This window comes from Amblyomma mixtum, chromosome 4 (genome assembly GCF_055824585.1).
Source record: "Amblyomma mixtum isolate Tamu chromosome 4, ASM5582458v1, whole genome shotgun sequence".
Lineage (NCBI taxonomy): Eukaryota > Metazoa > Arthropoda > Arachnida > Ixodida > Ixodidae > Amblyomma > Amblyomma mixtum.
The window spans coordinates 44,466,310-44,487,763 of NC_143015.1; the positions used below are offsets into that span (position 1 = coordinate 44,466,310).

At 47.0% G+C, this 21,454-nt stretch overlaps 1 protein-coding gene across 1 annotated transcript; it reads right to left on the reverse strand.

Moving 5' to 3' along the window:
- Positions 1-11,605: 11,605 nt before the first annotated feature.
- Positions 11,606-19,978, reverse strand: LOC149346362 (uncharacterized). The gene is made up of 4 exons (XM_089586377.1): positions 19,536-19,978; positions 15,678-15,863; positions 14,750-15,550; positions 11,606-13,792 (listed from the first exon to the last, which is right to left on the reverse strand). The coding sequence occupies exons 1-4, from the start codon at positions 19,815-19,817 to the stop codon at positions 13,421-13,423; spliced, it is 1,641 nt and encodes a 546-aa protein (XP_089442503.1). The 5' UTR covers positions 19,818-19,978; the 3' UTR covers positions 11,606-13,420.
- Positions 19,979-21,454: the final 1,476 nt, after the last annotated feature.

Here is a 21,454-nt window from a genome sequence, read left to right on the forward strand (position 1 = left end):
TCGCTTTGAATTCCTCCTAGAAACTAGCGCCTTCACAAATGATGCTGTGCATCCTCCAAGCTGCCCTCCCAAAATCCTGCGCGCGATTTTTTCGTGGAATGTTCCTCGGCAGTTGAGCGATAAGGAGGCTGAAAAACACCTTGTCTCGTAGGATATTTTCAAGGAATAGTTTACCTTCTTTCCTCCTACAAATTTCGCCACAACGGAGTTGTAATGCTCGGCAGCATTGTTATCGACGTCCATTATTGGGCTCGCCGCGTTTGCAACCACTCTGCTCATGGCAACACAAACTTCTTCAAATATGCCTTTTTGAACTATTTGAGAAAATATATTTTCTTCTCCCGCTTTGCTTCTGGAACAGAAGTAATCATCGCAGTCAGCGTGGTCTCCAAACACATGATTTGAGCCGTTCTTCATGTCATGAGCAAGACGGTCTATTTTTTCAGAAAACGATGCCTCTTCAGAGCTTCTAACTTTTATTGCTGTTGCAACTCCATGACGTAGGCGCACAGCTGCTTGGAGAATAGAGTTCTTTAATTCAGGAGGAATTTTTTCTAGCCGCTTCTTCTGAACGATTTCTCTTTTTGCTGCATAGTTTCGAAGTAGGTGGTTCCTGCACTCAATTTTTTCAACCGGCTGGTTGCCATACGGTGCTGCTGCTACGATAGATCTGTAAGTGCTGGAATCGCCATCAGCAATAAGTTTTGTATATTTGATGCCATGTAGCTCTACGCTTTTCTTGAAGCCTTCCACCACAATAGCTTGCTCCATGCTCTTTGAGCTTCCCTGCCAGTTCTTGTGGCACTGATGCTGTTTCGGGGTGGCACCTTGTGGAGTCCGGCCACACATTGCGCATATCTTGTTTTTCACGCCAAGGTACAGGACCTTTCCAGTTCTGTGACCTACGATAGTAGCCTGAAAGAGTAAGACCAATATTAGTCGCGAAGCTGCCATACTGGCTGCACTGCTAATCGCTAGAACATATAGGTATTTCAGCTTATCATGCCTGCTACTCAAGTGCTACTTTAAAACTACCTCTAGGCAGTTTGATCCCTTTCGATCACAACAGTACATAGCCCCGTGTTCATGCAGCTAGGTTATGAAAGTGCGGGTCTTTTCCATATCTCTCCAATTAGTCGAAGGAACAAGTGCAAAATATTTAAAGTACAAAATGCAGCGCTTTTTACCGCTGTGGCAACTACATAAATTCGTGCACTCACAACGCCTGACGGGGCGTCATATTTGTTCTTGTAGGATCTCTTTGACCACGCACCATCTGCGGTGACTGCTATCGTGGGTGTACCGTCACTGTCAATGTCGCCGCATTCTCTTGCCAGCCTTGCCTCCTCTGCGCCCGCTCTTTTCATTTCCTCCCAGGCGGCTTGATTGATAATGTTGCCAACGTCGTCCTCTATTTTCTTTTATTTATTTATTTGGAGAGACTGTCATTCCTTTTAGGGATTTTTACAGGAGTGGATTAAGTGCCCGTATACATTTGCTCATAGAACCATACACACGTTTGTACACAAGAGTATGCGAAGACACTACAACAAAAAAGAGGCAAGCACATAAAAAACACTTAGGAAACCGTCATTCATGCACTGACGTTATCACAGATTTACATTTATACATAAAAAGCAAAAGGAAGACACATAAGTGATGACATCACATCCTCGTTGTTGACAGTACAGAAATGCTAGCAAGTTCAACAAACTTGTCAATTGAAGACTGCGAGACCACACTCTGATCTAAAGAATTCCACTCACGCACAGCTCGTGGAAAAAACGAAAAACTGTAGGTATTATTGGCACAAAAATATTCTTGGAGTGTGAATTGATGCTTATGACGGGTTTCTCTGCAAGTATTGAAAGAAATGTAGGTATCAGGATTTACTTAAATCATGTTATGCAAGATAAAGTACAAAATTTCAGACGTTGTAGCAGCGCACGGCTGGTTAGTGTATGAAGCCCAATCTCGGTCTGCATCTGCGTGGGTGAGTCGGTGCGCTGGTATCTGTTGCTGATAAAACGTGCGTAAGTGCTTGTGTACGTGTCCGATGACATTCCTGGGATGTTCATAGACGCAAGCAGTTCTTTAAGGTTTAAGAAGCCACAGCCAATTGGCAATATTCCACACACCGCCGATGTGTTTATATCACCGCAGCCGCTGGAAGCTTGCGCGTCAGATGGCGGGTCTGTGTCGATGACATCCTTCCTTCGGCACATCCTGCATACAAGAGTCAACATGGTTCGTAGACCTTGCGTTTTTTCAGACACACAGTCCATATCCGCCAAAGCGCAGTTGAAGGGAACATGGAGGGCGGTCTTTTGCAAGCTACTCAACAGGTACTGAAGGCTAACAATGCGCAGCCCTTGAATTCCAGCATTTGCACTGCCGTCCTTTACTGTGGTGATCGCGGAACCCCCATTAGCAATATCTTCGTCGCACGACTCTGTTGCGCTCATCAGTGAATATGACAGGGCACTTCCTGACACCTCTGATTCTTTGATGGGGGCTTCAACGTCCGCCAGCCTTGGGTTGTGCTCGCTGACTTCTGGAGACGCCAGAACCTTCAATAGGGTGGGCAAGGTCGCCACCATGGAGAGGAGAGTGTTTTGCACGTAGGAGGTTCGTTATCGGGAGCTTGCCTCTTTCTCGTGTTCGCAATCAGTGCACCTGCACGTTTACGCTTCCCGTACCTGAAGTTCTTTGCTGGCATTTTCTCCTGACTTGTTGCCTTCTGGTATTCAAGCACCTTGAGACAAATCAGGGAACAAAAGTATGGCGCACAAAAGTGCCACAAGATGATGGCCACCGTCAGAACAAGCCAAACTCAAGCCTTGTTGGTGCTGAGAAGCGGAAGATGGGTGTCTGGCGCTGTGAACGCTCGACAAGACTAGGCAAAGTAAGCTGCACGCTGTCACTACAATCGAGGACATCCTTCTGTAGCTATTTGAGGAAGGCTAAGCGGGAAAGGGAAGAAGACCAGCCATGAGGTCTTGTGCTAGAAGCTCCTTTCTTTCCATTTATTTGGGGTCTGACTACTTAGGTATTCAACACAATGAACCTTTTTCCTGTAATATACTGTGGATGCGCCAAGCCTCTTCTTTTGCCATTTTAACCGACCACACCTATCTGCTTAGGCGAAACCAGTAACCCCACCTTACCATTGTAAAAGAATTTTCGCAGAAAAGAAGGCAAGAAGCTTAGGCGACGCAAACCGAAAGCGCTATTTTGGTGGGTTACTGGGAAATGGTCCATTGTCTGACCCGCACATCCTTCTTTGCTCAATGGCTTGAGAGGGGTTAACTTTTTGTGCTTGGGTCTCCGGAATTTTAGCCACAAAGTTTTGGGCTCTACTTTTTGTACGCGGAAGAACAAATACTTTTGTTTCGCGGTGTAGTTTGCACACCTGGAGGGGAAATAGAACTTCCCTCCTTTTTGGGGTACTCAAGAGCTGCCATCTATCGACAGAAAAAGTTCAAATCTGAGTTGCCTTGTAGCTGGTGAGCAGAAGATAATTAGTTGGGGATTAGAAAGGCCAATACGGCCATTTTAAACCGATCAAGAAGTATGTCAAAGAAAGCAACAATTTGATTCTCTCCAGCCAACTCGCAACGAATGTGTCAAAACAATGCGAAGAATTTAAAGCTTTTACAGATGCAAATACACTCCTCAAACTCAAAACGCTATTTCTCAATACAATGAGTGCCTTCAGAAACAGTGAACACGTGGCTGGGATGCTGCTCAAATCGTGAAGAAAATACGTATGAGGTGCTCCTTGAAGAATATGTAAGAATGAGGCTCAGGATTTACCTGCGTCAACAACATGTGGATTGTCAAGTGAAACATGTGCTGCACCTATAGTTTATCAGTCACAAAGTTCATTTCGTCATGTGTGGCAAAATAAAATTAATGCAGTTTATATTGAAAATTGTCGCTTGTTTTTCATTAGAATATCCCTCTCACACATACTGCAGTTGAATATAAACAGAATTCTCTCTCTGATACGTTGATAATTCGCAAACCCGGCAAGGTTGCGCTTGGTTACTGAGAAGTGCCCAACCCCAGTCAGGGGGTGTTGAAACTCCGGGTCGTGGGTTTCGATACCACCGATAGGATAGTTGTTTTGTCTTCTACTTTGTTTCACCTACTTCCCAGTTTGTAAACATATGGCCTCATTTATTTCTTCTCATTAAAACTTTAAGTTTTTTTTTGGAAACGCAGTGAGCTGGAGTACGCAGCGCTCATTGCGTTGCGAAGTCTGCAAACAATACAACTAGGACTTGGCCAGCTTGGCTGTTGAGACAGTGGCAGGCTGTAAACAATGCAACTAGGACTTGGCTGTTAAGACAGTGGCACCAATGACAGTAAGTTGAAGCGCTTGAACTCTGGCTTAAAGAAACCTTTCTTTTCTTCAATTATTGATGAGTAACATGAGTGCGTTACGAGTTTTAGTTTTTAAAGGAAGAAAACTACTAAAATGTAAAAGAATGTTAAAGCTCGCACAAAGCGAAACTCTTGTCGTTGCTATACTGGCATACAGATCAATTCGCGCTAAAAGTCACAGACACACGAAAACACAAACGGACGAAGCGCGTCCGTTTGTGTTTTAATCAGTATGAAGCACCAACTAGCCCCCGCTCTTGCAGGTTGGACTCAACAGGTCAAAAATATCCAAATCAACATTTTTCCCTGTAGCGACCTCCGTCCCGCTGCACGTGTTCATCCACCAGCAACGTATCCTCACTAAACAAGGTCACGAACTGCGAGACAGTGCGAAGGCAGGATAACCGCTGGTCCTTAAGGGTAACGGGGTGGATTCCAAGAGAAAGCAAACGTAGCAGGGGACAGCAGAAAGTTAGGTGGGCGGATGAGATTAAGAAGTTTGCGGGGATACAGTGGCGGCAACTGACAAAGGACAGGGTTAGTTGGAGAGACATGGGAGAGGCCTTTGCCCTGCAGCGGGTGTAGTGAGGCTGATGATGATGAATTTGGTGCCGTACTAGCATCATCTACGCCCTCCCAGAAGCACGTGTGGCCCCCGTATGCACGAACCCCAAGAGAGAAGACGCGGTCAGGCTCTCCAGCCTCTTTACTCATGGATTACACAGATTACGCACAGTTCAGAAGGCGTGCACCAGTGACTCACCCCTACTGCTCAGGCTTGGCTAGGCGAAGCCAGCTCCGACCGCATCATTGGAAAGGAATAATTTTGGCAGATATAATGGGAGGGAGCTTTGGCGACCCGACCAGGTGAAAGTTCCCGGCGATAGTATTGCATATGGGGTTTGAGGGCACATTAACGACGGCGAATCACAGACGTCACGTGACCGATTTTGGTCGATTAGATAGGGTTCGAGATCACTAGGAAAGAGGAGAGGGAGCGTAACAAATCGGCTTAACATTCCAGAGTTGCATATGAAGCATCCCTTCGAACTTGGAATGGGGCGAGGCATACAAAAGGAAATGAGCGGCTTAACTCGGACCAACAAAGGGGAATAGCGAAATTGTTGGATATGGAGCGGACAGAGGCTGCATGCCGAAACAAGAAAAAAAAAGCGAGACAAGCTCGTCCCCTATTACCCCCCCCCCCCCCGAACCTCCCCCCAGCCATGCTCCCCTCCTGCTATCAATCCGACGTCTCCCTCTTGCAGTCACACCTCCTTTCCCATTTCTCCCCGACACCATGGGCTTTGTTCACGACTTTCTTTCCAGTGGTGGCTATAAAACCAGCGCGCAATAAAGCACGAAGGCTCCTTTGCCCTGCAACCGTGTTGTCATGTTCTATCGACTGTGACAGCCGATACATGGTGTCAGAAGTGGGATGCCACCGACCAACAAGATGGAATTCCTAAAGCCACCGGAGCCGCTGCGTGTGACAGGGGACATCAGCAAGCACTGGGAGCTCTTTAAACAGAAGTTTGAGCTCTTCTTGACTGCATCGGAGCCAACCGAAAAACCTCGACCAGAGTCTGCGAAGGCCGCGCTGCTCTTGAGCATCGCAGGTGAGGAAGGCATCGCAATCTACAACACGTTTACCTTTGCGGATGGCGAGAACAAGCTCGACTATGCGACGGTGGTGAAAAAGTTTGAAGAATACTGTGCTGCCCAACGGAACGAAGTCCACGAGCGGTATATCTTCAGGAAACGGATGCAAGATTCCGGTGAGCCCTTTGAACATTTTTTGCGTGATTTGAAGACTCAAGCCCATTCATGCAATTTCGGCTCATTGACGGAGTCAATGATTAGAGACCAAATAGTTTTTGGCACCAGTGATAGCAAAGTACAAGAGAAGTTGCTCGCAGACAGCCAGCTCACCCTCAAAAAAGCAGAAGGAATCTGCAAAGCCGCTGAGAGCGCAGCTGAACACCAAAAGATATGGAATGAGCGCCAGCAGCAAACGGTGGACTTGGTGCGAAAGGAAAGCCCGTTTTTGGGTAAAGCGCAATCAAAGCAATTCAAGTGCAGAAAATGCGGCCGAACTCATGCGCCGCGAAGCTGCCCAGCGTTCGGACGTACATGCAGAAAGTGTCAAGCAAGGAACCATTTCGCGGTCTGCTGCAAGGCAAATAATCAGGTGGACGCACTGCAAGAATCCGAAGAAGACTTTAACGTACTCGACGTGTCGGTTAGCAGCGTCAGCAGTCGACGTGAATGGACCGTTGAAGTGTGCATGAACAGTTTGCTGGTGAAGTTGAAAGTGGACACGGGATCCCAAGCTAACCTGTTGCCCTTCGGTCTTTACAGGAAGATGAATCCCAAGCCATCATTAATACCGAGTAGTGTGATCCTGAGATCGTATGGCGGCGGCATTATCAAACATATGGGTGTCCTCAGAACTCAAGTGGAGCTGAATAACCGAAAGAGCGTTTGCAACTTTTTTGTAGTGCGCAAAGGAAATCAAGCAATCCTTGGTCTTGAAGCAAGCGAAGAACTGGGTCTTCTGCCGCGGGAAGTTCACAACGTAACAGTGAACAGTTCTGATAAAGTCATTCACGATTACCAACACCTGTTCAGCGGCACAGGCTGTGTTCGACGCGAATACCGCATGGCCCTGAGCGAAGGCGCCACACCTGTTGTCCAAACAGCGAGACGGGTACCTCTGGCTCTGCGAGAACCGCTTCGGCTAGAACTTGAACGCATGGAAAAGGCTGGGATCATCACAAAAGTCACAGAAGCCACAGACTGGGTGAGTCCTCTCGTTATCGTTCGCAAAAAAGACGGCAATATCCGAGTGTGCATGGACCCTAGAAAGATAAACGAATGCATTATGCGAGAACACTACGAAATGCCAAGGCGAGAAGATATAGAATCCGAGCTAGCGGGCGCAACAGTGTTCTCCAGACTTGACGCAAACTCGGGGTTCCATCAGATCCCATTGCACGAAGAAACCTCCAGGATTTGTACTTTTGCAACACCGTTCGGTCGATATTGTTTTTTACGGATGCCTTTCGGTATTTCGTCGGCATCTGAAGTGTTTCAGAAAACACTAAATGAAGTTTTTGAATCTCTTCCCGGCGTGAAAGTGTACGTCGACGACATACTAGTCTGGGGCACTTCCCGGCAGGAGCACGACGTACGCCTTCGGTCAGCTCTGCAAGCAGCTGAGCAGGCCGGTCTCACATTTAATCGTGAGAAGTGCACAGTTGGCGTTCAAGAAATTGAGTTCTTGGGCGACGTTATCAGTGTAGAAGGTATAAAACCGAGCCCTTCACTAGTGAAAAGTATGTTGGAAATGCCCGCCCCCTCTGACAAATCGGGAGTTCTGCGAATGCTGGGGGTCGCAAACTACTTTGCAAAATTTTTACCCACGCTGGCGGAAAGAACGACTCTTCTCAGGAGCCTAATCAGACAAGATGCAGTTTTTGAATGGACAGATAACCATGCGAGTGAATGGAAACTGCTATGCCATAGCATGAGCCAACAACCGCTCCTGTCAATGTTTGACCCCAAAAAAACCAACAAAAGTGTCCTGTGATGCATCACAGAATGGGATTGCTGCAGCTTTAATGCAGTGTCATAGCGATTCCTGGAAACCCGTGGCTTATGCTTCCAAAGTGCTCACTGACGCGCAGCAGCGGTACTCTCAAATAGAGAAGGAAGCACTGGCTATCGTATACGGGTGCGAAAAGTTTCACCACTTCGTCTACGGCCGGCAGGTTATTGTGGAAACAGACCACCGCCCATTAGTTGCCATCCACAAAAAAGCAGTTGGCGATATGCCGCCAAGGCTGCAGCGGTTTTTTCTTAGGCTGATGCGTTATGAGATCACAATATTCTTCGTTCCAGGAAAAAAACTTCTGCTCGCCAACATGCTATCAAGGGCCCCCGCCGAGGACGATAAGAGCATCCAGAGCGATGACGTGGAAGTTCATGCCGTAAGTGTGGTTTGCTCACTTGTCAGCGACGACACGTGGAAGCGACTGGCCGTAGAGACGAGGAACGATCCTTATCTGAGCTCCGTTCTAAAATGCCTAAGTAATGGTATTCCTATCGAAGGGCCGCTGAAGTCAAGCGAGGGCGAACTGTCCGAAGTTAGAGGCGTCCTGCTAAAAGGCTGCAAGGTTATAATACCAACTACTTTACAACGGGAAATGTTAGAAAAAATACATCATGGTCATATGGGCATTAATAAGAACAAACTCAGGGCACGGCGTCTAGTTTTCTGGCCTGGAATGAACTCGGACATTGAGGCGTTTGTCAAGAAGTGTAGCGTATGTATGCAGTACGCCTACAGCCAACCAAGAGAGCCATTGAAAATGCGTCCTGTGCCTGAAAAGCCCTGGTACCGAGTGGGCATCGACATCTTCCAGTATGGTAGGAAATCCTACTTGTGTTTATACGATGCGTTGTCAAACTTCCCCGAAGTAGAACTGCTTAACGACTTGTCAGCGAGGAGCGTCATAGAGTCAACTAGCTCCATTTTTGCACGATACGGCATACCAATGGAGGTATGCACAGACAATGGTCCGCAGTTCGCATGTAACGACTTCGCTGCCTTTGCAAAGCGATATGATTTCAAACACACCACCTCGAGTCCACGATTCCCTCAATCAAATGGTCTCGCGGAGAAGGGTGTGCAAATTGTAAAGCGCATCCTAAAGAAAACCACCGAACTTAAACAAGATTTTTGGTTGGGACTTCTTGCTTACAGGACCACACCTTTAGAGTGCGGTCGAACCCCTGCAGAGATCCTCCAAGGCCGCGAGCTTCGCACCACATTGCCGGACTTGCGCTGTAGTGCCAACTACCAGGTGTACAAGCATCGCCAGACCGAAAGCCTCAAGCGGCCGTTGGCTCCACTGCAGAAAGGTGACGTTGTTCGGGTGAGGCAGAACACGTGGTCACCGAAAGCTCGGATCTTGCGTCAGTCCAGGTTTCCCAGGTCGTACGACGTACTCACCGAAGGTGGAAGAGTTCTGCGACGCAACCGGCGGCACCTGCTACCGACCAGTGAACCCTTTGAGCGGGAGCTGCCGGACTTCGTCGACGACGAAAACAGCTCGGACAATTCGGCAACCTCGGCCCGCACTGGTCCACCGCAGTCGCGTACTATCATGCCACAGCTCGGCACAGCGCCTCCAACGCAGGATCCCCCGCGCACTGCCTCGCCAGCACCAGCACTAAGGAGATCAACAAGACAAATAGCACCACCTCGGCGGCTCTCGTACAACAAGGACTTTGTACAGGTGCCCTAAATTTCCAATGCAAGTGAAGTCAACAAGGCGTCTGTGCGAGGGCCATACACCATTCAGATTTGTTTGTAACAGAGTTTTCTTCTCTTTTCTCTTTTCCTCTTCTTTCTTTTTTTTTCCAAACGAAGGAGGATGTATCGGTAGCTAAGTCATCGTCCCGGAAGCCACGGGACATGCGCACACAGTCGGCTTCTGGGGAGAGTAGGTCGCCCTTCTTTCCAGTGGTGGCTATAAAACCAGCGCGCAATAAAGCACGAAGGCTCCTTTGCCCTGCAACCGTGTTGTCATGTTCTATCGACTGTGACAGCCGATACATACTCAATATCAGAATACATGCCCTTGGTGTGGAGCTTGCCCTACGCTCTACCACATATCGTGGGAATGCACAACGAAACCAAAACACTTAACTGTATCCAACCCGACATATGAGCAGTGGCAGGTGGCCCTGACCAGCGAGACCCTGGATCAGCAACTTAAGTTGGTTCAGCAAGTCCGTCAGTCAGCTAAAGCCAGTGGCGCCTTGGACTAGGGGTGCCACCCAAGTTGCTCGAGCAACCTTCCTCATTAAATAAAAGTTTTCTCTCTCTCTATAAATCCCCTCCAAAGTTGAAGATTGGACAGCCAGCATCGTAGCTTACTTTGTAGTAGAGTCCAACCCCTGACATCTCCTTCCTTTTCAGTAATCTTTCAGGTATGAAATCAAATCAAATCAAATTTTATTCGTCTGTATGCGTACACATTCATAAATTCTGATGTGCCTAAGCACATTTTGCTTGTTGGCTGCTCAGGCAGCAGGTGGAGAAATACCTCCATATGCATACATTACTTGTCTAAATACTCATGCTAACATACAGAAAAAAAAAGTCTGTGAACACAAAATAGCACATACGAAAGAACTCAAGCTATACACAAGGCAATACATTTGCACACCAATTCCTTATGTCAGTCATCATCCTACGTTTGCTATTTGCAATACACAGATCATCGAGAATTTCATTAAATACAGCCGGTAGATAATAACTGCGCATCTTTTTACCATAGTCTGTGCAAACCCGTGGTACAGTGACCTAGAATATTGGGTAGTGTGCTCACTCCGCGCCGGCTCAACGGGGGAGCGGTGGCCCAGCGAATGTCGACAGGTTTCTGTTTCGCGGTGCCGACACGAGGTGGCGCCACAGTAGAATTCACGGTAGGATTTGCCGTCGCTGTGAGTGCGCCGTGTGTATTTGTGGGCTCGTTGTTGTTCTGTTGTGCGGTTTTGTGCTGGTTTGAGCGCTTCTCGGGGGTCATTTCACATTTTTGTTCACGTGTGGTGCCAGTACAGTGGTGAGCAGCCTTGTCTAGAGCGCTTGAGCACTGCGCACTTGGTAACAAAAACCGAAATTAGAGAGCGGCCCCTCATTACAGGGCAAAGTTTTCGTGCCTGCTTTGTTTACGAGGCTATCTGGCACTACTTCCGTGCAAGCGTTGCAGCTGGACCCTAGAGGCTGCCACAAAATCTGGATTTGTTTGCAAGGAAGTGCACCGCCCGAGCGCTTTAGACAAGGCTTGTGCTTCTTAGAACGGCCATGACCAAACTCAGGTCCAAACTATTTTGCAGCAGTTTCAAAAGATCCTTTCTTCATTGGTTCCTTAAATTTCACTATGTGTGGAATAAATGCTCAGTTGTTGAAGTCTTATGTTCCTTGTACCACCTTTCTTGTGTCAAGCTTCTAAGCGCAAGTGAAAACGAGATGTCCATCCGTTCTCTGCACCGCCCCAAGCCCCTCCTTCCTGCTGGTCGGCATGGCTGGCCTTGGCGGCCCAGTTGGCTCTTAGAAGTTAGAGCACATATAAGGCCTTGATTTAACCTGTTTAAGTATTTCTCTCTCTCTCTCATCTGCTGTACACAATGCAGCAGTGGTGTAGGAGAGGCCACCTTTTTGTACTTGGTCTCAGTCTGCCCATTCTTGCTTTAGAAAACTAAAATACTAATCACGCAGGGAGACACGTACCTCTCAAATATTAATCACTGCAGCATTTCAGTATGTGTTAAGAGCAATAGAATGAAAAGAATGAGGTACGCGAATCTGTGGGGTACTGAATGTCAATGTAATGTTCCAACTTCTGCTTTCTTCTCCCCTGGTGTTAGTTTCATTATTTGTGTGCTCATAACCTTGCCAGTTGTTAGTGTAATTAACTGATTTTGTTTGTTATCAGCTTTTGAAAGCCTATATGCAATAATATATGATAAAAAGATGTGCGTAGCACAGCTCTTCACATCAAAATGTGCACTTTCTTCCATTAGCTCAGTTGTACATTGTCAGCAACAACCCTTTCTTTTAGAGACACAGTTTAGATTTACAGCATCACGCTAGAGCACCAGATTAATTGCACCCTTTTCAACCTTCTATCCATTTGCTGCACTCAGTCTTTTGACTATGGCCAAAACCGTAAATATTTCTGAATTGTCATTGCAGTTACAGCACTATGTCTTCACAAATTGCTTTCTTTGAAGTACACAGCTGAAGTCTCAAAGGAGTATAGGGGATATTCAAAATTCCGCAAGTGCGCTTTCCCGCATAACAATGTTGTCCCAAAGAAGATGGCTGACCATGCGTTTCCAGCTGAAACAAAGCAAGAAAGACTGGTTTTTTGTTTGATTCTTCCAAAGTACGTTTCTTACATTCTATCCACACCTTTAGCACCTGTCCTGTAGCCCACGTAGTTCCTTTATAGCGGAGTCGGCCATCTTGTTTGGGGCAACATAATTATGTGGGAAAGCGCACTTGCGGAATTTTGAATATCCCCTATTGCATACTACCTTGGCCTTTCTATCCATAAAATTGATGCATGCGAGAAAATTTCCTTAGTGTATAAGCAAGCCACAGGTCAGTGCTGTTGACATTAACTGCAAAACCTCGTTGATACGTTCATGGTTTATACGATTTCCGGGTTCGTACACAGGTTACCTGTGTATGTTATGTTTTGCATGTTGTGCTTCTGTGCGCTGCCACATGTGTAGGGGGTCGAGGGCCTCTCAAGCTGCACTGTTGCAGCTTTTACCTCGGCCTCCTCCATTTTGTAAAAATGGACACCAATAAAAGAAAGAAAGAAAGGAAGAAAATTGCGGACATTAAAATGTCCCATTGAGTTACACTATTTTTTTTAAACGCATTATTATTATTATTTACAAATATATACATTCCACCTTCCGCCGCGGTGGCTCAGTGGTTATGGTGCGCGGCTGCTGACCCGAAAGACGCGGGTTCGATCCCGGCCGCGGCGGTTGAATTTCTTTGGAGGAGAAATTCCAGAGGCCCGTGTACTGTGCGATGTCATTGCACATTAAAGAACCCCCAGGTGGTCGGAATTTCACTACGGCGTCCCTCATAGCCTGAGTCGCTTTGGGACATTAAACCCTAATAAACCATACCAAACCAAAAAATCAAGAATTATGAGAACAGCACACATGAGAACTCGCATCAGATTTTAGAATAGGAAGACTTCAAGATAAGGCCACTGTCAAGGGCACTATATGCACCGTACTTTTACTGAATTATTCATGAGCATCAATCGTGTGGTGCAAAATTCCTTCTTAAAATGCATGCGTTTCCAGCTAGCAGCACACACCTGACATCACAAGCAAGTGCACAGTGTCACGTGCGGTACATGACACGCCCCTCAAAATCAAGTGTGTTATCTAAAATAGACATGTTGCATTTGATCTTAGAGAAATGTCCTCAGTGCAATTTTGCACTTCGGACATTTTCTAGCACATTACTCCGAAGGGAGTGGGGCCTTTTTTTTGGCCTCTTGGAACAGGGTTGACCTAGTGGGCGTCCAGCTGGCGCCCCTTTGGAGCCCCTTGTCAACCCTGGCCGGCGTCTCGCAATACTTGTAGGCTGCACCCGGATTTGACGTCCCCGGTGCCTCCGTGCTGCTGCGGTTGCCTTGAAGGCAAGCATAGGCCCAGCCGCATCATTTCCATTTGGCACGCGGTCCAGCTCACGCCCAATACACCGCAGGATTTCTAGATATGCAGGGTTGTGCTCATTCATCGCATGCAGGCGGCGCAGCTGGGACTTCAAGCTCCGGTACACATCTTCTCTTTCCTGCATGAAAGGTTGTGAAACTGAATGACTAGATTCTGTCCACTTTAAGCGTTTCGAATGTCCAAAGCTCTGTAGCTATTATCTACCCTGTGATGGAAATTCTAGTTGCAGGCTGGGCTGCAGCAGCTGAGGATTGCCATGTTGGTTTTCTTTCTTTTTATATATTAGCATTCTCATTATTTGCATGCACACTTCTTTCAAATTAACCGCCGCGATGTCTCAATGGTTATGGCATTTGGCTGCTGACCCAAGTGACGTTGGTTCAATTCCGGCTGCGGCAGTCGAATTTCGACGGAGGCGAAATTCTAAGAGGCCCGTGGGCTGTGCGATGTCAGTGCACGTTAAAGAACCCCAGGTGGTTGAAATATCCGGAGCCCTTCACTACGACATCCCTCATAGCCTGAGTTGATTCGGGACATTAAATCCTCATAAACTAAACTAAACTTGTCTGAAATTGCTACAAGTAGCCAATTATGACCATGGCACCCTATTGCTATCCTTGTAGTAAGCTCTGAGCTGAATCAGAATATTCATTTGCTGGACATGAAACTTCACTGTAGCAAGGCATACCTCTTCATGCATATGCGATAAAGACCTGGTCAGCAGAACAATCTGAGTTTAACATTCTTGATATATAGATCTGTTGCAAATGTTCCCAGCATTTACAGACAAAATTGTGGCTCATTTATTCATTCTTGCCTGGTATAGCCTTTCATCTGAATGGAAAGCTGCAGAATTGAATGTGCAACTAACATTGGCAAGGTAATATGTATCGCAGAGAATTCTAGAATTTGTATTTCTACACTTGTGTTACTTTCAGCATGAACTCTAAAAAGTGTCTTTTCTACAAGTTTGCAAAGATCAACCAGAAAAAAATGTTCGTTGTCTTTACCTGCACTGGCATTGCTGAGGAAAGAAGGATTTAGGATGAAAAGGAACTTTACAGGGAATATGCACCTGGGCAAGCTGCGGTTGATCACAGTCTTGCGCAGTAGGTGACAGCTGTCTTGATGTGGACGGCTGGCAGTCGTCTTGCATGTGGCTTGCTGCACAAGCCTGTGGGTTTTTGTAACTGCAGCTTGCCTGGTCGGGCTCTTCTTGAGGCTGCTCTCCTTCCAGGAAGGGCATAAAGAAATCCCGAGGGGGGCACTTGTTGCCTAAGGCCAGCTTGCCCAATTGATGCCTGTCTCCTGTGTTCAGGGGCGGAGCATTGGGAAACAATCCCCCAAAAGTTTCATGGACAAGCGCCTGGTGCTTGCAAAAAGCACCTTGTTTTCCTGCTGCGCAGCTGCACATTCCAAAATCTGCTGACACTTCATATATTGTGTCTTCGCGTGTGGCACTGGGCACTGCATAGAGGTTGTGGCCTGTTAGTCGTATGATGTCAGCTGCTCCTGACGGCATCCGGGAAAGGAGCCGTTTGTAAGCCAGGTGATGATTGACAACACGGCTGTTAGCATGGCGGAGGATGCGGCTCTTGAAGTATCTCTCCCACACCACGGCCACTGCATCCACTAGTGCAACGGCGTTGAAGGCCTCTGCTCTGCTGAGCACGATGTCTTTGAGGATACGGATGGTGGCCTCAGAGAAATTATTTGTGTTGTGCTCCCGTGTGGTGATGTTTGCACGGAAAAGGAGCACCCACTCCTCCTCCCTTTTTAGGAATTCCTTCACCCGTTCTACGTAGCCCTGGTGGGATTCAGACCCAAGCCTGGCTTTCGCAGCTTCCAGCTTCTCTTCTGTGCCAGCATACATGACCTGTTTGGAATCCTTCAGTGAGAAATGTGCCAGTGCCTTTCACATACACATATGCACATTTACGCTGTGCCTGTAATTTCACACAGTCCTCATCTTTAAAAAAGAACTACGTTTGGACAAAACTTGCCTCCTGGAATGTTGACATTAGTTGCCGTCTCTGGTCCTTGCCAACATGGTTGTAGGCAGCTGTCAGCCAGCGCCACTCTGCCTGGGCCACATGAAAATGGCACAGAAGCTGCCTGGCTGTAGGCCATGCTTCCTGCAGTGCAGCTATCCCTGCACTGGAGTTGTCTGTCATAAATACGTGTGGTGCCTGCAGCGAGAACAATAGCCAATTTCAGCACGCCTATCAAGCCAAGAACAATTGATAGCTTTTAGTGTTTGTTCTTCACGTGACCTGCAAGGATTCATCCTTGGATCTTTGTTTTTGATTAACGATATTGTGGCTAGCTTTCTTCTAGAAATCTGACTTTACATCATCTGTTGCCAAACATTTCCACATAGTGTGAATCCTGGCGGACATCCGCTACTTTCAAAGGACTGTTGTAATGAGGATCGCAGACAAGAAAATTCTGCCACAGTTTAAAGCAGTTCAAATAATATCACTATGCAGAAGTGACAGCGTATGCATACTCAGGACTCTGGCTTACTAGTAGGGGTTGGACTTTTCGGTTGAAACCTAAAAAAATATAAAGAAAAAGGTCAGTATCCATGGCTCGCTTGCTGTTAAGTAAAAATAACCCAATCCGCTTTTCGATGGAACTGCATAACCAGGCCTGGGGTTAGGTCCGATATCGGTGACCAGAACCGACAGTGCACTTCCTCACCAGAGCAGGATTTGGCCGCCCTGGTGTAGTTCTTGGTCAAAACCTCCTGTATGAATACACTAGTTAACCCTCAGTCTCCAGCGGCAGCTCAGCAACTGACCAAGGCAGCGGTCAGGCCTGTGACACAACAGAGGGTGCCAAGAATCTCTTGCTCTGGACAAGCCGCCGCTGGAAACTGAACCTGCTGATGCTTAACTCTAGCCTTATCCAGTGAGGCTAGTCTTGCAAAGCTGTTTGAGGAACTAGCAAGCATTAAATGGGATGTCGTGGGGCTTAGCGAGGTTAAGACAGATGAGGCATATACAGTCCTAAAAGGTGGGCACATACTATGCTATCGTGGATTAGTGGAGATAGCAGAACTAGGTGTGGAGTTCCTTATTAGTCAGAATATAGCTGGCAACATAGAGGAATTTATAGTATTAACAAGAGGGTGCCAGCTATCGTAAATAACCTTAAGTACTAACTGAAGGTGGTACAAATGTATGCACCCACATTTAGCCATGATGACCAGATCACTGAAAGCTGCTATGAAGACGAGGAATCTGCAGAGAACGAAATAAAAACACACTGCAGTGTACTGATAGCCAACTTCAATGCCAAGGTAGGAAAGGAGACCAGGCAGTAGGCGACTATGGCATAGCTTCTGGGAATATCAGGGGGAGTTATGAGTAGAGTTCGCAGAGAGGAATAATTTACGGATCATATTCCATCTGAAATGAAATAGACTTCATACTGCGCTCATCCTGGTATCGTGCAGGATGTGGAAGTTCTCGGAAAGGTGCGTTGTAGTGGCCACAGGATGGTAAGGTCTCAATTTAGCCTATGCTTGAAGAAGGGATGGGAAAAAACAGTGAGACGGAAGCCCATTAACGCGTTAGCGTTAAGAGGGAAAGTAAAGGTCTCACTGCAGAACAGATATTCAGCTATAACTAAGGGCGACGACCTTAATGTTCAGGCATTGAACGATAGTCTCACATCTATCATTGCGTAGTGTTCAGTAGAAGTAGAAGGTAGGATGGTAGACAGCATACTGCCAAGCTCTCTGAGGAGATGGAATATTTGATTAAGAAACGCTGAAGCATGAAAGCCTCTAACCCCAGGTATGGAATAGAACTTACAGAGGTATCAGCTAATCAATACCGTATTTACCCAATTCCAACGCGCCCCCGATTCCAACGCGCACCCAATTTACGGCACCAAAAAAAAAAATTCAAGCCCCGATTCTAACGCGCGCCCGATATTGGTAATGAAAAAAAAAAACTACAAGCCCCGCTTCTAACGTGCATGTGGCTTCCACGAATGAAAATAATTTGCAACTGTTTTATATTTTAAGGAGAGCTGCGGGTGAAAAAACCGCGATTTTTCCCAATAAAGTCGATTTTGAATTTTCTTACGTCTTGTATTCCCCCAAGCCTCTTCTTTTATGTATAAAAAAATCAAAGCCGATAACCAATGGGAACTTAGTAAAAAATGCAATTAAAGCTCTCGCGGTGGCTTGCGAAAGTGCGAATTTGACCGAATTTCGGGAACGCGGCATTTCGCTCCACGGCGTCGCCCGCTCTTGAATTTTCGCGGGGAAGTAGGCCTAACCCTCTCCTACCAGAAGCCACTTCGGCAGCGGCGCATTCTTGATAAAAAATACGAAAAAAAAGATCGTTTCCCGCCCGAGTCGAGCGTCGCGACTGGCCCTTCAAATCACGTGGTACGATCGGAGCCCTTCCATTGGCTTCGAGCATTCCACCGCACGGTCGGACGCAGACGCTCTTCGTTCTGCCGCCACCGAGACGTGAACCAACGCTTCTGCCCGGGTTTTTCTCCTTTCTCCGCTATGGATGCGACTGAGAAACGAGATTTTCTTTCATGCAAGTTCATGACAAAGCATCAGTATAAAGGAAGACGCCCCAAGCGCAAGCGGAGAGCTCCGTTGACGGGAGGTTCGTCTGCTGCTAGGCGTAACTGCGGCAGCGGCGATGCACCATTTGGATCCTTCAAGCTTCTTGCGGAGCATCCATGACTTCGTCAGTGCATCTGAGCGAAAGATAAAGATGTTCGACGGCCAAAACAAGCATAAAAACGAGCGCGGAAGCGCTGTTATCTGTTAGATCGGCATGATGCACGACCTCGTCAGCGGCGCGGCGTGCCCCGCCTGCGGACGATGTCATCTCGGTCAGAGAATCGGCCGCAAAACAGAAAGGACTCTCATCGTTTTTGGAACTTTACCGCTGAAATGACGCGTTTCCGACAACCGTTGTTTTATCAACATATTCTTCGATCGTACCTCGATCGTACCGCGTATCTCGATCGTACAAACGCAGTGATGAGGCGTCCGCCCGCGGCAGTGCACGGGATAGCGTCGTCGTGAACGTGGTCCATGGTCGCTGAGCTCCACACAGATTGAAAACGGCTCCTGCGACGCATAAAACGACGAGCAAACGTGCTCCCATGTTTGCCGGCAGTTAGTGAGCTCCCACATCGTATAATGGCGATGACGATGGGCAGCTATGGGGGAGTTTCGGTTTGCACTCGAATCCAACGCGCATGCGATTTTGAGACGTATTTTCCCCGAAAAAAGGTGCGCGTTGGAATTGGGTAAATACGGTAAGTGCAAGGTAACCATCATAAGAAATTTTAATATGGAGAGAATTGAGTGTGCTCTGAAGAACGCAGGTAGCCAGTAATGTGAACATTTCAGCACTTTTACTTTTATACTGTAGGCCCAAAAAGTTACGTGTGCTTTCTTTCTAGTCTGTACAAGAATTTTTTTACCTTTAGAGAAATGGCTGTTTGCATGTTTGTATGACCATTGCAATTTTACAGGAACTGATATCATTCCCTTTCGTGCCACAGACATGTTAGTAAACTGCAACATTCTGTTCCCCTCTATTCTTCACTCAACTTGAGCGTGCATATGGCGAAGTTATGGGTTTTGTCTAGCACAGTGTTGAAATATCGCTCTTACATTTTTCATTATGGGGTGCTTTCGTGAACAATATGGCAGCCTAGAATTGCATCTCTAACACTGGCCTACAACCTCTTGCAATGCTTGGCAGACAATCACATTTTATGGTGATGAAGTAATGGGGAAGGAAACATGAAGGCTTGAAGTTAGCTTCTGCAATGCACAAATTAAAGGCAGTGTTATTGTTTTTCCTACTTACGGCCTGACCTCCGAAGCAGAAAGAATGAGTGTCTTTTAGAAGTTGAAATGCAGCCACGTAGCCTTCTGTGCTCTGCTCATTGTGAAGTAGCACTGCTACTGGCACAGCACCAGCCATTGTTGCCACCAGCACCACCGTGACTGTGCATTTTGTGCTGTCGCAAGAGGCCGTGGAGTCTATAAAGACTATGTCTCTTGCTGCATCCAGTGCCTGGGCCCGCTTCATGATGGGGGTTGCAACTAGAATAGCCCAGCAGGTGGTATTGTCACTCCGGCGCACCATCACATCAGTGCCTGGAAATTATGAGAAGCCAAGTGTACACTCACAAGAGATTTCAAGCACATTATATGCACTAAGAGTCTCAGAATCTGGCTCTGTACACTGAAGAACGCCTGCACAGATCATGCTGTGTGATTGTCAAAATACAAGGGTCCAAAATTTTACACAGGTACTGGCCTACATGCCTCTGACAATTGTAAACAAACAATATAATGGACGAGACGATGCGCCTTTCCTTCAGTGCGGTGTGAAAGTATGTTAGCGTTGGTCTGGAAAATCATAAAAATGAATCGGCAGTTTTAGTCAGATAAAAGGCATATCCAGCCAGTTCTATAGCAACCTTGCAGGATCAATATTTCGCTGTCTAGTGTGCCGGTCGCCAACCGTGTGTTGCAAGACTGCGTTTTTATGGCCAGCAGTGTGGCGGGTGGTAAATGTGATTTGCATCGTTGACTCAAGGTAGTGACCAAGCAGTATTCATGGCCCTGTGTGTTACTGTTGCAAGCGCACTGTGGTGACCACTGGCACATCTTGACAAAAGGCAAGCCCTTTTACGCAGAAACTATGTCGAAGGCCAAGCACAAGTCCACAGTTGAGCAAAAAGTTTGGTATCAAGCAAGATGTGTTGCTACGGCATTGTGCGACACACTGACTCTTCAGACTGGATACAGTTCCTCCAAATGTCGATTTGTTGGATCGAGCGAAACTTCAGAAGTGGCCGATACGAGTGCGCCTGGTCAGGCACCGACCGTTCCTGGTGTAGCCGAGTATGCCATGACACATACAAGTGCACCGACGGACGATTGGGAATCCACCCTTGTTCCAGATTTTACTGAGGCCAATGACAATAGTGTTGTGGGATCGTTCAACGATGCACAAGGAACTGGAGTGGGCAGTTTCGATAACAGCTTTGCCAAAGAACTTCAGGTCTGGGCTGCGACCCATCAGATTAAGCAAACGGCGGTTACCTCATTTCCAAAGATACTGAAGAACCGCCACTATTTCAAAGATTTGTCAAGTGATGCCCATGCCCTTCTGAAAACTCCTAGACAGCCTGGAGCTAACATTGTAAACATGGGGCTTGGGCGGTACTGTTACTTTGGTTATTGAGAGGCCTAAGGAAGCTTCGAAAACAGTGGACAATGTACCATCAACTCTGTCTTTCAACATTGATGGCCTTCCAATGGCTAAGAGCTCCTGCACGCAAATTTGGCCTATATTGTGTTTGGTAACGAACTGCAAAAGACTGGCCCCATTTCTTGTTGGCATTTTTGCGGGTTCATCAAAACCTTCTGATGTGAATGAATACCTGTCAGAGTTTGTTGATGAGCTACTTAACGTATTGGAGAATGGTATGAACGTCCAGAATTCCCGCTGTTCTGTGAAAGTACACAGCTTTGTTTGTGATGCTCCTGCAAGATCATTTGTGCTGATGACAAAATCGCACACAGGGTACTCTAGTTGTCCACGTTGTAATGCAGAGGGAGACTACATAAGTGGTAAGGTGGCTCTTCCTCCTGCAGCTGGAACTGAGAGGATAGACTCTTCATTTAGGGAACAGACGGATCAGGAGCACCACCATGGCACATAGATTTTGCTGAAGCTGCCAACTGATTGTGTCAAAAATGTACCATTTGATA

Coding starts and splice junctions, on each gene's coding strand:
- LOC149346362 (XM_089586377.1), bottom strand. CDS start 19,817: ATGGTGCGCCGGAGTGACAATACCACCTGCTGGGCTATTCTAGTTGCA. Junction 15,864..19,535: donor TCTGCTTCGGAGGTCAGGCC/GTAAGTAGGAAA, acceptor TTCTCGCTGCAG/GCACCACACGTATTTATGAC. Junction 15,551..15,677: donor TAATGTCAACATTCCAGGAG/GCAAGTTTTGTC, acceptor GATTCCAAACAG/GTCATGTATGCTGGCACAGA.